The sequence below is a fragment of the Cololabis saira genome, chromosome 17 (genome assembly GCF_033807715.1).
Source record: "Cololabis saira isolate AMF1-May2022 chromosome 17, fColSai1.1, whole genome shotgun sequence".
NCBI classification, from domain to species: Eukaryota; Metazoa; Chordata; class Actinopteri; order Beloniformes; family Belonidae; genus Cololabis; species Cololabis saira.
The window spans coordinates 1,346,215-1,362,400 of NC_084603.1; the positions used below are offsets into that span (position 1 = coordinate 1,346,215).

The 16,186-nt window shown below is 43.6% G+C and overlaps 1 protein-coding gene across 1 annotated transcript; it reads left to right on the forward strand.

The window, feature by feature from the left end:
- Positions 1-1,169: 1,169 nt before the first annotated feature.
- On the forward strand, positions 1,170-1,718 carry LOC133463916 (barrier-to-autointegration factor-like protein). Its single transcript, XM_061745698.1, has 2 exons — positions 1,170-1,408; positions 1,485-1,718. Exons 1-2 carry the CDS (start codon positions 1,283-1,285, stop codon positions 1,629-1,631), a joined length of 273 nt encoding a protein of 90 aa, XP_061601682.1. The 5' UTR covers positions 1,170-1,282; the 3' UTR covers positions 1,632-1,718.
- The last annotated feature ends 14,468 nt before the right edge of the window (positions 1,719-16,186 follow it).

Here is a 16,186-nt window from a genome sequence, read left to right on the forward strand (position 1 = left end):
GTAATGTACGGGCTCTGCGTTGGTGTAACGCGGAACTCGTGTCCATGCGCACCATTCTTTGATTCCACCCCTTCTAAGGTGGTTTTGGCATTTAAAAATTCAAAAGTCTCATCCTTTATCAGCTGGGGTTGCTTAATGTTGTCACTGCATACTACAGGCTGGGGGTGGACCTGTCAGCGGGGCCACTGGGGGACAGCAGCAGTGATGAGCAAAGGGAGAAATTATGGAAACAAACGCTAAAGGGGTCAGAATAATATCACCATTATTTAGAGTTCTAAGCAAATTCTTGGATTCTTCATTTCTTTGCAATCTTTAAAAATAATTTTGTACTTTGAATTTTGTACTTTTTACTTTTTTACTTAAGTACATTTTACACCATGTACTTTTGGTACTATATTATATTTAATTTGAGGTACTTTTTACTTTTACTTAAGTAATTTTCAAGCAGAAAATTTGTACTTTTACTTAAGTACAATATTTTTGTACTTTTTCCACCTCTGCTGCTTGACCTGCTTCCTTACACACGGTCAACCACCACATCCTCCTCTCCACATTCTCAAAGCTTCACATTTCAGGATGTGTCCTGGTATGGTTCATGTTTTACCTCACAGGAAGATCCTTCAGAGAATCAGGACAAGGATGAGTGTCCAGATCACATGATCTGGCAACAGGAGTGCCACAGGGATCTGTGCTGGGCCCCCTTCTCTTTTCACTACACACCTCTTCACCAGGTGAAATCATCAGCTCTCATGGCTTCTCCTACCACCTCTATGCTGATGACACCCAGCTCTTCCCACCTGGTGACACGGCCGTCTCAATATCGGCCTCTTTCCGATATCTCTGCATGGATGAAGGACCGTCACCTTCAGGTAAATCAGTCGTTCCTCACCTCCTCAGATAAGCAGCTGGATTCCACCACTTGTGCCCACGTCTTCTGCCAGGAATCTTGGTGTCGTGTTAGACAACCAGCCGACCCGCATTCCTGATCTGCTGCATTCCCAGTGGCCGCCTGACGGGTCGTACCTGCTCGTTTGTTTACGGGTTTAGAACTTTATATCCAGCAAGTTTCCTGATCTGGCTGTGACACATCAATAAACAATGAATGACACGCCCACAGGTGTGTTCTGAAGCCACGCCCCTCACGACTAGTTTAAATCGGGACCGAGCGCAGAGCAGCAGGACAGAGGACTCGCAGAGCCGGCGTCTTATTTAACTGATCACACACCAGGTTGTTGTTTAATAGCGAAAGAGAAAACACGCTGAACCTGTTTCCTGCAGCGAGATGGCACAGACTTCTGAGGAATACGAGGACTTCTTGCGTGAGTGGTTGTGCAACAAGCCGGTGACGGCGATACCAGGGATCGGGCCTCTGCTGGGCAGTAGGCTGGAGGAACGGGGCTTCACCACGGTGAGTCTTCCCCCCAGGTACATCCAACTGTTGTTTTGTGCTGGTCCTGAACTTTTCTCCTGTCTCCGTCTCTCAGGCCGAGAAGGTTATGGAACTTTTCGTGCAGTATGGGAGAGACATGGAGAGCTTCAAGCAGTGGCTGATGTGCGTCATCGGCTCCCCCCCCTACCAGGCCGAGATCAGCGCTCGAGCCCTGTGGCAGTGGTGCAACATCCATCTCTGAGCCCCCCCTGCTGTGCTTCTGGGACCAGGGATCTGGTCGTTTTTATGAGATGTTTGGAGGTTTTCTGAAATAAAACGAGTTTCTGTGACGAGAAGTTTGAAGAGTTTCTTTTTTTGTCTCTAACACTCAGGGGTTCCAGCACTGACAGCTCAGAATCCTATAAACCAATTTTCTCATCATTGTATGAAGCTTTTTTCTTTAAACATAGACTGTGTTTTGCCACAAAGGGGGTGCTGGTTCAGTTATCAGAGAGTTATTAATGATTTAATGATTGTCCTTCTTTGAGTCTGATTTTGATGTTTAGTTTTTTTCTGATAAGTCAGGTGGTGCCCCGTTTTGATGAATTAATTTTGATAATTAATTTTTTTTATCCTTTGGCTTGGTTTGAATATTTTTGTGTTTTTATCTACTGATGTTTTAACGTATCTTGATTCTTATCTTGGGGCCGTCCTTCTTGTTCTTTGTTCTTTTAGCCAAAGCACTTATATTATCCTGTGTTGTTGAGTGTTTGGTTTTAGATTGTATGAGGAAGCACTTACTGTAAACCAAATTTACCCAAGGGTACTATAATAAATAAATCTATCTATCTATCTATCTATCTATCTATCTATCTATCTATCTATCTATCTATCTATCTATCTATCTATCTATCTATCTATCTATCTATCTATCTATCTATCCATCTATCCATCTATCCATCTATCTATCTAATTAATTTTGATAAGTCATCTTTTTTAATTATTAATAACTATCATGAGGCCACTATTGATAACTCTTTAATAACTGAACCAGAACAAAGAACAAATCACATCAAGACTCCGCTGCAACAAACTCCCTGATTGAGAGGAGGTTTAAATTACTCTGGCTCCATCTGCTGGACAAAGACGGGAATTGCAATTAATTGATACAAATAGTAAATAGTGATTGTTTTTTTCTGCTCACAGAACGACTGATAACATTAAACGTTCAAAATAAAGTTAATAAAAATAAACAGACAAACAGAATAATCAAAACACACATAGAATTGATTAATTTATATCAATTTTTTTCAGATTCTTGTGATTAAACTCTGCTGATTTGGAATGAACTCTCTACTTTAGTCATGAGGTGTCAGATGGACATGAGAGGTTTCCTCTGATCAAGTCTCTTCTTCTCCAGATGTCGTGATCTTCGGTCAAATCGAAATTCCCCAAATGGCAAAAGCGGAATTTTCTCGAGAAAGTATTCTTCTTACATTTTTTTTATTTGTTTATGTTCAAGGAAGATTGTTTATTTATTTATTTATTTATTTATTTATTTATTTATTTATTTATTTATTTATTTATTTATTTATTTCAGTGTGTGTTTTTTGTTTCTTGTTTTTTTATTTATTATATCAGTGTGTATTATAATTATTTTAATATATTTACTTATTTTCCAGATATTAATCAATCATCTGTGTGTGCATGTGTGTTTTTTGATTAATCTGTCTGTTTATTTTTATTAACTTTATTTTGAACGTTTAATGTTACCAGTCGTTCTTAATCATAATTGCAATTCCCGTCTTTGTCCACCAGATGGAGCCAGAGAAATTTAAACCTCCTCTCGATCAGGGAGTTTGTTGCAGCGGAGTCTTGATGTTCTTTGTTCTTTGTTCTCCAGAGGGGGATTTATTCCAGAAAGCAGGTTCAACAAACTCTGAGTCTGAACCTGAACTCTGAGTTTACCCTGAGATAGGAAACTCAGAGTTTTGGGTTCCAGAACAGGATATGAGTTAGTTCAATCAACTCTGAGTTTGTTAAGCTCGAGTTAAGCGCGTGCGTGAAGAAAATAAAAAGCATCATCAGTAGAGCCCTGATACAACGATTCACCATGGCAACCGGCGACAACAAAAGATCCACATACTTCACGCCACTGGAGTAAGTCTTAATACATGCGTATCGGTAGGCTCGCCACCCGTCCCTATAAATACGGAATTGTTACGTAATTGGGAATTAAAAGTTCCGTATTGAACCAATACGGAACGCAGTTTATTCCGTATTTCACAATTGTCCCATGCACGTCTGTCACACACACACACACACTCGCACACACATGAACAACAAACTAACAATAATGAACAAAATAAAGGACAGGATATATTAAAGACAGCAGCATGTGTTGGTGCGCTCTCTGCCTGCCCTGCAGACGGCCCGCCGCTTTGCGCTCCGTTGCCTAGTTAAGCCTAAATTATGGTTCCGCGTTAAATCAATGCAGAGCCTACGCCGTAGGGTACGCAGTGACACCCACCGTACATAGTTGGTCTAACATAGAAAAAAAACGTTTGTACATGTTATGAGAACGCATTAAATGGTTAAGTTCGCCAAACCCACATTTTATATGTTTTATTGAAAATATTACCGTAATGGCCCGAATATAAGGCGACCCTGATTATAAGACGACCCCCTCTTATTCAAAACTCAAGTTTGAAAAAAGACTTTTTGAACACCAAATTAAATTTTTATACAGAAAATAATGACAGTACATCTGAAACAAATGATTATAAGAATCTATTGGAGAGAAAAAGCCTGTTATTTTGCCTCATTCAAACCATCATGTTGAAGTTTGCATCATAACTGGCCGATCTTCAACCAGATTGTTGCTACGTTTCTCCATTTTCTGTTATCTCTTCTTTTATTTTATTTTCTTCTCTTTTCTTTCTTATACTATTTTTTATTTTTCTTCTTCATGACGGGGGTTCCTTTGGCCTGGGGAGTTAAGTACAGCATTTGCTTTAAAGATATCTGGCGCCATCTAGTGTGTAAATGGGTATAACGTCTAGACCCCGAATGTAAGACGACCCCCACTTTTTCAGTCTTATTTCAATGCAAAAAACACCGTCTTATATTCGGGCCAATACGGTACACTGTGGTCTCTATTACCCATCATGCATCTCATCAGATTCAGACAATAAACTCATCCCTTTTGTCAGGTGTTGTCCCCAAGACCTTGAAGACCTTGAAGAGCTTGAGGACATTGAAGACCTTTAATACCTTGACGAGCTTGAAGACCTTGAGGACATTTAAAGACGTTGAAGGTCTTCACGGTCCTCATTGGAGGAAAACATTGAAGACAGAACAGAAAAAAGACCAGTCGGGACAAGTTGCTGATGCCGGTTATTGAAAAAGTTTCGTCTCATCAGTGAAATTAAATTAAATGAAATTCAATAAGCTTCATTTATCCCTGAAGGTCAAATAATTCCGTCCACGAGAAACAAGTAAACAGACCACGTAAGACCTGGGTAGACGGGTGTCTGAGGTCGCAGCTAAAGAGACCAGTGTCTTTTCTCAGAAAAGAAAAGGACGACATCACTGACGTCACGGGTTTGAGTCTCAGAGGACGGGGACGACTTTGTTTCAACAGGTAACTTTACACCAGAATTAACCACTAATACAGGTGGGGTTCCCCAGGGCTCTATCCTAGGACTCCTCCTATTTAATATCTACATGTTTCCACCAGCTGAGATGAGAATAAACAGCAAGATAAGTTATAATAACTACGCAGAGTTGGAACTAATGAACGAGTGGATGTGACATAACGTTCTTCTGTTAAACATAAACTAAACTGATAATAATAATACATTTTATTTGTAGAGCACTTTTTTTTTTTTTTTTAATATTTTTTTATCCCGGTTTTTTTCCCATTTTTACCACCCCGTGCTCCTACCTACTGACAGTCCTGGGCATTGCCATCCTCTACCAACCCTGGGAGTTCCTGCACTGAGCTCAGGTCTCCTCCTTAACCTGAGGAGTGATCAGCTTCTTTTCACCAGACAGGGTGGGGATTCTCCGGCCGAAGGTAGCGCGTGGAAGGATCACGTTATTCCGGCCGGATCCTCCCCACCCCATCTGTTCCCCGGTTGGCCAGAGGGGGCATGTATAGCCCAGGACTGTGTGCATGTTTTTGTGAGGGTAGCTCCCATTAACTACCCAGGGGAACACGGGGAGAACATGCAAACTCCACACAGAAAGATCCTTTCACCAACCCCACCCATGGTGTGGGCACTGAAGTCATGGGGGAACTAACACGCACTTCAGCACCCACAGCGTCCCCCGGCGGGAATCGAACCCAGGACCTTCTTGCTGTGAGACCGCTGCACTACCAGCTGCGCCACCGTGCACCCTGTAGAGCACTTTTCATTAAATAATCTCAAAGTGCTACGGATACAAAATAAAGTCAAAGTCAAAGTAGCTTTATTATCGATTCTTCACATGTCAGACATACAAGGAATCGAGAGGACGTTTCGCACTTCCATCGGTGAAACATATAAAGTGCGCAGGCACAACAGATAAAGATTTAAAAAAGATAAAGATAAAGATTTAAAAAAGATTTTAAAAAAGAGTTCACATGAATAAATACAACACAACACAGACATTTACTGGAACTGACCTGAGTGCAAAAGGCAATTTTTGTACAAAAATGTAAAACAGTTTTATAAATATATATTAAAAACACTCACTCACTCACTCATCTTCTCCCGCTTTATCCGTTGCCGGGTCGCGGGGGCAGCAGCCTCAGCAGGGATGCCCAGACTTCCTTCACCCCAGACACTTCCTCCAGCTCTTCCGGGGGGAGTCCGAGGCGTTCCCAGGCCAGCCGAGAGACATAGTCTCTCCAGCGTGTCCTGGGTCTTCCCCGGAGTCTCCTCCCGGTGGGACATGCCTGGAACACCTCCCTAGGGAGGAGGGACATGCCTGGAACACCTCCCTAGGGAGGCGTCCAGGAGGATCCGGTACAGATGCCCAAGCCACCTCAGCTGACTCCTCTCAACGTGAAGGAGCAGCGGCTCGACTCCGAGCTCCTCCCGGGTGACCGAACTCCTCACCCTATCTCTAAGGGAGCGTCCAGCCACCCTGCAGAGGAAACTCATCTCTAAGGGAGCGTCCAGCCACCCTGCAGAGGAAACTCATCTCTAAGGGAGGAAACTCATCTCTAAGGGAGCATCCAGCCACCCTGAGGAGGAAACTCATCTCTAAGGGAGGAAACTCATCTCTAAGGGAGGAAACTCATCTCTAAGGGAGCGTCCAGCCACCCTGCGGAGGAAACTCATCTCTAAGGGAGCGTCCAGCCACCCTGAGGAGGAAACTCATCTCTAAGGGAGGAAACCCATCTCTAAGGGAGCGTCCAGCCACCCTGCGGAGGAAACTCATCTCTAAGGGAGCGTCCAGCCACCCTGCAGAGGAAACTCATCTCTAAGGGAGGAAACTCATCCCTAAGGGAGCGTCCAGCCACCCTGCAGAGGAAACTCATCTCTAAGGGAGGAAACTCATCCCTAAGGGAGCGTCCAGCCACCCTGAGGAGGAAACTCATCTCTAAGGGAGCGTCCAGCCACCCTGCGGAGGAAACTCATCTCGGCCGCTTGTATCCGGGATCCCGTTCTTTCGGTCACTACCCAAAGTTCATGACCATAGGTGAGGGTAGGGGCGTAGATCGACCGGTAAATCGAGAGCTTCGCCTTTCGACTCAGCTCCCTCTTTACCACGACGGTCCAGTACATCGACCGCATTACTGCGGACGCTGCACCGATCCGCCTGTCAATCTCACGCTCCATTGTTCCCTCACTCGTGAACAAGATCCCGAGATACTTGAACTCCTCCACCTGAGGCAGGACTTCTCCACCCACCCGGAGAAGGAACACCATCCTTTTCCGGTCGAGAACCATGGCCTCGGTCTTGGAGGTGCTGATTCTCATCCCTGCCGCGTCGCACTCGGCTGCAAACCGCCCCAGCACATGCTGGAGGTCCCGGTCTGATGAAGCCAACAGGACAACATCATCTGCAAAAAGCAGAGATGAAATCCTGAGGTTCCCAAACCGGAACCCCTCCGGCCCCTGGCTGCGCCTAGAAATCCTGTCCATAAAGATTATGAACAGGACCGCTGACAAAGGGCAGCCCTGCCGGAGTCCAACATGCACCGGGAACAAGTCTGACTTACTGCCGGCAATGCGAACCAGACTCCTGCTTCGATCATACAGAGACCGGACAGCCCTTAGTAGAGGGCCCCGGACTCCATACTCACTCAGCACCCCCCACAGAATGGCACGAGGGACACGGTCAAATGCCTTCTCCAGATCCACAAAACACATGTAGACTGGTTGGGCAAATTCCCATGAACCCTCGAGCACCCTGCGGAGGGTATAGAGCTGGTCCAGTGTTCCACGACCGGGACGAAAACCGCAATGTTCCTCCTGAATCCGAGGTTCGACTATCGGCCGTATTCTCCTCTCCAGTACCCTGGCGTAGACTTTCCCCGGGAGGCTGAGAAGTGTGACCCCCCTATAGTTGGAACACACTCTCCGGTCCCCCTTTTTAAACAGAGGGACCACCACCCCGGTTTGCCACTCCAGCGGTACTGTCCCCTTCCTCCATGCAATGTCGCAGAGGCGTGTCAACCAAGAAAAACAGTGAGCAGTAAATGAAGTGAATTTAAAGTGACACAGTGGTGATATTAAAGAGGCAGTTGTTTCGTAGTCCTGAGTCCTAAACAAAAAGGAATAAAATCAAAACACATAAAAAACCAGAAGTAAAAGCATAAAAGCACAGAGACAATAAAAGCATCTATAAAAGACCAAAGACCAGTCCAGTTCTGAGAAGTTTATCCTGCAGAGTCTGCAGACTGATACTGGACCCTGATTGATTAGCTGATTGATTGGCTCTGTTTTCCTGAATCGTAACGATGACTCATCATTGATACTTCATCATGTTGCTATCTTTGTTTCATCGTCATTCTGCATCGAGACGCCTGATGGAGGTTCTGACCCGGTTACACCGACTCGGATGTGAATAAATAAAGATATAAATAAACCTGCCTTGCTGTGCTTTGCCTTGTCTTTTCTTGTTTTGTCAATTCAATTCAATTCAATTCAATTTTATTTGTATAGCGTCTAATACAACAGATGTCTCTAGACGCTTTCCAGAGATCCAGAACATAAACATAAACATAAACATAAACCCCGGCCCCGAGCAATTATTACATAAACAATGGCAGGTAAAAACTCCCCTAGTGGGAGAAAAGCCTTAAGCCAAACAGTGGCAAGAAAAACTCCCCTTTAGGAGGAAGAAACCTGGACCAGGACCAGGATCATAAGGGGGGACCCTCCTGCCGAGGGCCAGACTGGGGGAGTCGGGGACGTCAGCAGCACAGCAGGCAGGTGGAAGCAGCAGCGGGATGACCAGGGGTGGGGACCGCAGGCCAGCACGCAGCTCCCGAAGCTCCGGCCCAATCAGCAAGTCCCAGGTTGGGGTTTAGGGTCGGGGAAATGTTGAGAAGGGGCAGGGCCAGGGAGAGGAGTCTTGACGGACAAACCTCTCCCCCGCCTGACCGGGCTGTTACCCTGACCCTCTCACTCCCACACTGCAGGATCCGGTGTTTTGCATTCAGAGATGCTCTTCGCCACCAGCAGAGGATGCTGCACCATGTACAAACGAGAAAAAAGAGAAGAAAAGGGGGGGCCAGCACAAGAAACTACAGGAGCGACTCTAACACACTAGAGTTTACACTACCTAGAGATTTACCAACACCAGCTAGAGGTGTCTTGTCTTGCCTTGTCTTGCTTTGTCTTGTCTTGTCTTGTCTTGTCTTGTCTTTTCTTGTCTTGCTTTGCTTTATCTTATCTTATCTTATCTTATATTATATTATATTATCTTATCTTATCTTATCTTATCTTATCTTATCTTATCTTATCTTATCTTATATTATCTTATCTTATCTTATCTTGCTTTGTCTTGCCTTGCCTTGTCTTGTCTTGTCTTTTCTTGTCTTGCTTTGCTTTGTCTTATCTTATCTTATCTTATCTTATCTTGCTTTGCTTTGCCACCAGAGTCCCTGCCCCCCCCTCCCGTCTGGGTGCAGCAGCTCAGCGGTCCGGACGCTGGACGGGCCTCGTTCCGGTCTCATTCACGCCTGGGCTCTAATTCCAGCCAGGACCCCAGGACGCCTTTGCACCCATGGAGCACCCATGGAGCACCCATGGGCCTTCTGCCGGAGCCTTCAGCTGCTCGGCACCCAGACCATGGAACTCCCTCCCCCAGACATTAGACTTCCAGACTCCATAGAAACCTTCAAATCCAAAATCAAAACTCACTTTTCAAACTGGCTAATCGCTCTGACTGCTCTGTCTCTGGTGCCACAATACCGGTTAACGTTTGGATTAATACTGGTTGTCGTCATTTTATGCTTGTTTGTCATGCTCATGCTGTATGTTATGGTTTTATTCTTGTAAGGTGACCTTTGGCGCCACCAAATAAAAGGTATTATTTATTTTATTATTATTAAAGGACCTCCCGCCCCTCCAGGACCAGCTTCAGGACCAGGACCAGGACCAGAACCAGGACCAGGTCCGGGCCCCCCCAGCACGTCTGTTTCCGCAGAACCAGCAGCCGTGACTTCACTGGTGTAAAACCTCAGTCGTAAAAACATAATTAAAACCCATAAACACCTGGAAACCAAACACACAACTCAAACACACTCCAACCCACAGCAATTAGCGGCTGGGTGAGGGATTCCTCGGGGGGGTGACGGAGCGACGGGGGTGATGGAGCACCGCGCTCCGAGACCATCGACCCGCTGCTCCACAAACATCCATGACTCACCCGGGTCCAGATTCATCACCGACCAGAGAACAGGTATCAGGTTTCAGGCCGAGCTGCACATTAGCTTCAATTCCAACCAGGAAAACGTGGTAGAGGCTACGTTGGTCCACAATGCAAAACGTGGCGTTGTGGCCCATTCATTTTAATGGTTTCGTTAGGTTTCGTTTCTGTCACGTGACTTTCAAGTTTTCGGCTGTGGAGGAAAAATAAAATTGCTGCCATTTCTTTGATTCTCGGTCTAAATTGCAATATTTTAAGATAGTTTCGCCAGGAAAAGCAGATTTTATCATATTCATAGCAAGAAATATATATTGAAATTTCACAATATTTGTGTGTCTGTTTACCTCACGTCGAGACCGGCAACTTTTTTTTTTTTTTTTTAACTTACTCCTCTTCCGTGGCTCTCTCGCGGTAAAAACTTCTTCTTATAATTACGCGCAACCCATTCTGACACCATGTGTTGTCTGTCTTAATATCAAGGCTTGGTCTCAACATTGGTAGGGACGATATAACAGCATAACCTGCATGTACTTTTATCTGGGGACGGGACATTAATAAGACCAAACAGATTGGGTGAACGGGGGTCAGGGATACATTTGTCACGAATATGAACCTAATTAATTGATAGGCTAAATGATCAATGCAAAATAAATCTGTATTGACTTATTCTAACTTTCATGTGTATTGGTTCACCTGATACACGGTTCCATTCAAACCTTTGTTTTCAAAAACTACTAAAGAAACATTTTGAAAACGTCCAGAATATTCCAGGATTTTATTAGCAATTTAAATTGCAATATTTGAACATAACTTAAATTATATTAACATACACAATAAATGTATTAATTGTACTTATTAATAATCTCTTAACTATCCAGAATGCAAAAAATAAATATTTGTCTAAGACCATCAGCCAATCAAACGTGCGTTTGAGGAAAAAAAAATGGACCGGCAAATTCAGCAAGTGAAAATGTAAGTCTGAACATAATGAAAATAATTCACTTAATAATAATAGGGTAATTTCTATCCTTACAACATTTGGGAAGACAATCTAAATTACCTTTATATCTGAACTCATTATATAATGCAAATAAGGTTGCTTAAAAGTTGGTGGGGACAATTTGAGCCTCCTGAAAAGTTGGTAGTGTTCTGTCCCTACCGTCCCTATGCTAACCTACGCCCTTGCTTAATATATATGTATATAGCAGACCAGGCATGTAGCTGGTCTCAGCAAGACGTTTATTCCCAGACCGTTATAATCAACGACTGGCTGCCATGACAACAACAACTGATGCTTTGAGCTGGCGCTCTGCTGAAGCTACTGCGCATGTGCTAAGCACCTAGGGCATGCTGGGTAATGGAGTTCCTACACAGTAATCCATACAAAACAGAAACCAAGTGGCTTATATGCTATTTTAATTACTTTTAATATTAAGTAGTTGTGTGAACTGTTAAGATATTTGTGTAATTTTGTATAACTTTAGATGATATTATTTCAACATAGAACAACATAAAACGGCTTTTAGTGTCCCCAGAGTCACACATTTCTTCTTTGAATTTCAGCACCCCCGTGTTTTTGTGAGACAACCTGGAAATTATTGCTCGCTCCAAAAAAAAGCATGTTGTTTTTGTATTATACCTTTTATTTGACAAGACAATCACTAAATTAATTAATTTTATGCTGCGTAAATGCAACCTATAAATAATTATCCATACATATATGTTCCTTAGAATATATTGGACACTGGACAATGTAAACCTTTTTTTTGGTAATGAATTATCTCTGGCTTGACAGCTCGCCAGATTGTTTAGTGTATGTGGTGGTTTTATTTTGGAGGGGTGCAGCGTAAGCAATAATATTAAGACATTTTTTTTTTATTAATTGTCATCATTTCACTTATGTAGAGTAACATGTAGAGTAATTAATTGGGCAGCGAAGCCTCTGTGTTTTTATATTGGTTTGTCGAGTTGTTAATAAAGTAAAAAAAAAAAAAAACAGATTTAAAAGGCCCAGCCCCCAGCTTGAAAAGCTGCCAGGCAACCTGATCTCACAAAAATCCGTGAAATGCCCACGACCTCTCACCACTATTTTCCGTGGTATATACACGGAAAATGGTATAATTCCGTGTGAGCACCACGGATATTGTACCATGCAAAGTCAATGGGATCCGTGGTCGTGATATATACACGGTTTATGACATTATTATTATTTATATATTATTCTTTGTTATAGTGGCTAAATTATGAGTTTTTGTCGCGCAAGGTACTGTTTGTTACTGTCAGTTTGTAAAAGCATGTTTTTAACGCTGTAGGCACAGGAGGTTTGTTATGTATTGTTATAGGTTTGCCTATGAGGCCTATTTCGTGTCTATTTTTGCACAGTTCACTAACGCTTTGAGCTAGGAGGCTGAAATTCTAGACTCTGTATCAGGAGGTGACTCTCATCCCCTGTGCCGAGTTTCAGATCTGTGCGACCTTCGGAAGTGCCAAAGGTCACCGTGTGTGGTGCCTTTTTCTGGCCTTTTTTGTGTGTTTTTTTGAATAATTCACTAACACTTTGAGCTGGGAGGCTGATTTTTGACTATGTTGCTATGCAGAAGGCCCTTTGCTAGGATATTTTGGTCCCGTGGCTGTACGACTTCCACAGAGCTAGTTGGCGTTGCAGAGGGTTCACAGAGTTGAGACTTGGCAAGCCCAATCAAGGCCCCATATGGAGGCCACAGGTCAAGTTTTACTTGGTTTGGTCAAATATTGTGGCAACGGTGTCCGTTTGAATGTTGGAAAAGGTGAAGTTTCAAAGCCCCGCCCATCGAAAAGTACAGGTCCGATCTGCACCAAACTAACATCTGTCTGTTCAGGGGATGCCCCCAACAACAAAAAATTCAGACTCCTAGCTAAAAGCGTTAATGAACTATGCAAAAAAAGACACAAAATAGGTCCTGTTCCATTAGTCAGGAGGCTCTCAGACTTATACGATTCTACACCCTCCTAACCAGCCAGGACGTGTTGGAGGAAACACTGTTGCAGAAGTCATAGAAGTCTGAACCGTCCCAGGATGATTGACAGGTCACATGACCGAGGCCCCAAGATGATTGACAGGTCACATGACCGTCCCAGGATGATTGACAGGTCACATGACCGAGGTCCCAAGATGATTGACAGGTCACATGACCGTCCCAGGATGATTGACAGGTCACATGACCGTCCCAGGATGATTGACAGGTCACATGACTGTCCCAGGATGATTGACAGGTCACATGACCGGCGTCCCAGGATGATTGACAGGTCACATGACCAGCATCCCAGGATGATTGACAGGTCACATGACCGGGGTCCCCGGATGATTGACAGCAGACCTGGTGACGACCTTTGACCTTCTGTTAAAGTCGTGCAACATGAACTAGAAACAACAAGAAACGACACACGAGGATCAAATAAATAATAAAATAATAACTGCAGATGAAAAGAGACGAATAAACGAGTGATGAATTATAGGTGTGTGTGTGTGTGTGTGTTTCAGTGTGTATGTGTGTGTGTGTGTGTATGTGTGTGTGAGTGTGAATGTGTGTATATATATATATGTGTGTGTGTGAGTGTGAATGTGTGTGTGTGTGTGTGTATGTGTGTGTGTGTGTCGATATATGTGTGTATATATATATATGTGTGTGTTTCAGTGTGTATATATAAGTGTGTGTGTGTGTGTGAGTGTGTGTATATATAAGTGAGAGTGTGTGTTTCAGTGTGTGTATGTGAATGTGTGAGTGAGTGTGTATATGTATATATAAGTGTGTGTGTTTCAGTGTGAATGTGTGAGTGTGTTAGTGTGTTAGTGTGTGTGTATATGTGTGTGTTTCAGTGTGTATGTGAACGTCCTCGATGGCCCGTATTGATCGCTGCAGCTGCAGCTCCTGTTGCCGCAGCAACCCCCGCCAGCCCATAATCTCCCGGATCATCAATCCTGAGGAGATGAAATGAAATGGATCTAAAAATAGATGGAGCCGCCGTCGGCCAATCAGGGGGGAGTAAACCCTGGGGGGGTTATAAACACACACACACACACACACACACACACACACACACACACACACACACACACACACACACACACACACCCGGGGGGTTCGCTGAGTCATGGTGAAGTTCCTGGCCGGATCCTGCATCGTCATCCCCTCTGGATCTGGTGATGGTAGCCATGGACTAGTAGAACCAGGACTAGTAACTGAAACCAGGACTAGTAGAACTGAAACCAGGACTAGTAACTGAAACCAGGACTAGTAGACCTGAAACCAGGGGGCGGGGCAGGGCCGCAGACCAGCACGCAGCTCCTGAAGCTCCGGCCTGCAAACATGCACAAAAGAGAAAAAAGGGGGGGCGGCACAAGAAACTACAGGAACGATGGACAAAAATGAGATATTTTTGAGATAAGATATTTATAATAAATAAAAATGGAAATGGAGAAGAGAGGAAGGGAAGAGGAGAGGAGAAGAAGGGTGAGAGGCACCGCCCAGCGGATCATGTTGGTGCCCCCTGCAGCATCGGCCTATAGCAGCATATCTACCACCAAGCTATATTTTTTCGTAGGTTTTTTTCGTACGTTTTTTCGTACGTTTTTTTCGTACGTTTTTTCGTACGTTTTGTCGTACGTTTTTTTCGTACGATTTTTGTACGTTTTTTCGTACGTTTTGTTGTACGTTTTTTCGTGCGTTTTTTCGTACGTTTTTTCGTGTGATTTTTCGAATATTTTTCGTAAATTTTTCCGTACGTTTTTTCGTCCGTTTTTTCGTACGTTTTTTCGTATGTTTTTTCGTGCGTTTTTCCGTACGTTTTTTTTGTGCGTTTTTTCGTGCGTTTTTTCGTACGTTTTTTCGTGTGTTTTTTCGTACATTTTTTCGTACGTTTTTTCGTGCGTTGTTCGTACGTTTTTTCGTGCATTTTTTCATACGTTTTTTCGTACGTTTTTTCGTGCATTTTTTCGTACGTTTTATCGTGTGTTTCTTTTCGTACGTTCTTCCGTACGTTTTTTTGTACATTTTTTCGTACGTTTTTTCGTGCGTTTTTTTTCGTGCGTTTTTTCGTACGTTTTTTCGTACGATTTTTCTTGTGTTTTTTCGTACTTTTTTTCCGTACGTCTTTTCGTACATTTTTCCGTACGTTTTTTCGTGCATTTTTTCGTACGTTTTATCGTGTGTTTCTTTTCGTACGTTCTTCCGTACGTTTTTTTGTACATTTTTTCGTACGTTTTTTCGTGCGTTTTTATTCGTGCGTTTTTTCGTACGTTTTTTCGTACGATTTTTCTTGTGTTTTTTCGTACTTTTTTTCCGTACGTCTTTTCGTACATTTTTCCGTACGTTTTTTCGTACGTTTTTTCGTACGTTTTGGATCATGTCCCCCCTGCAGCATAAGCCTATAGCAGCATATCTACCACCAAGCTATATTTGAGACTAACTATTATAGTCTTGTTCTATAGCTGCAACTATGACTACTGACTCTAACACACTAGAGTTTACACTACCTAGAGATTTACCAACACCAGCTAGAGGTTTACTAAACACTAACTATAGGCTTTACTAAACACTAACTATTATAGTCTTGTTCTAGAGCTGCAACTATGACTACTAGATCTACTAGATCCAGGACTAGTAACTGGAACCAGGACTAGTAGAAGAACATGAATGTTTGAAGGTGTGTTTGTTCTTTTCCTCCGTTTCCACCATCACTCCATTCTCTTTTCCATTTCATTCACTTCCTCTTCATCCTCCTTTTCCTCCTCTTCATCACTTTCTCTGCTGTGTTTGCTTCACTGCACACAACAGTTCCTTTTAACACCCCTCCTCCCTCTTTCTCCCTCCCTCCCTCCCTCCCTCCCTCATAACTCTCCATCCCTCCCTCCCTTTCTCCCTCTCTCCATCCCTCCCTCCTCCTCTCCCTCCATCCCTCCCTCCCTCA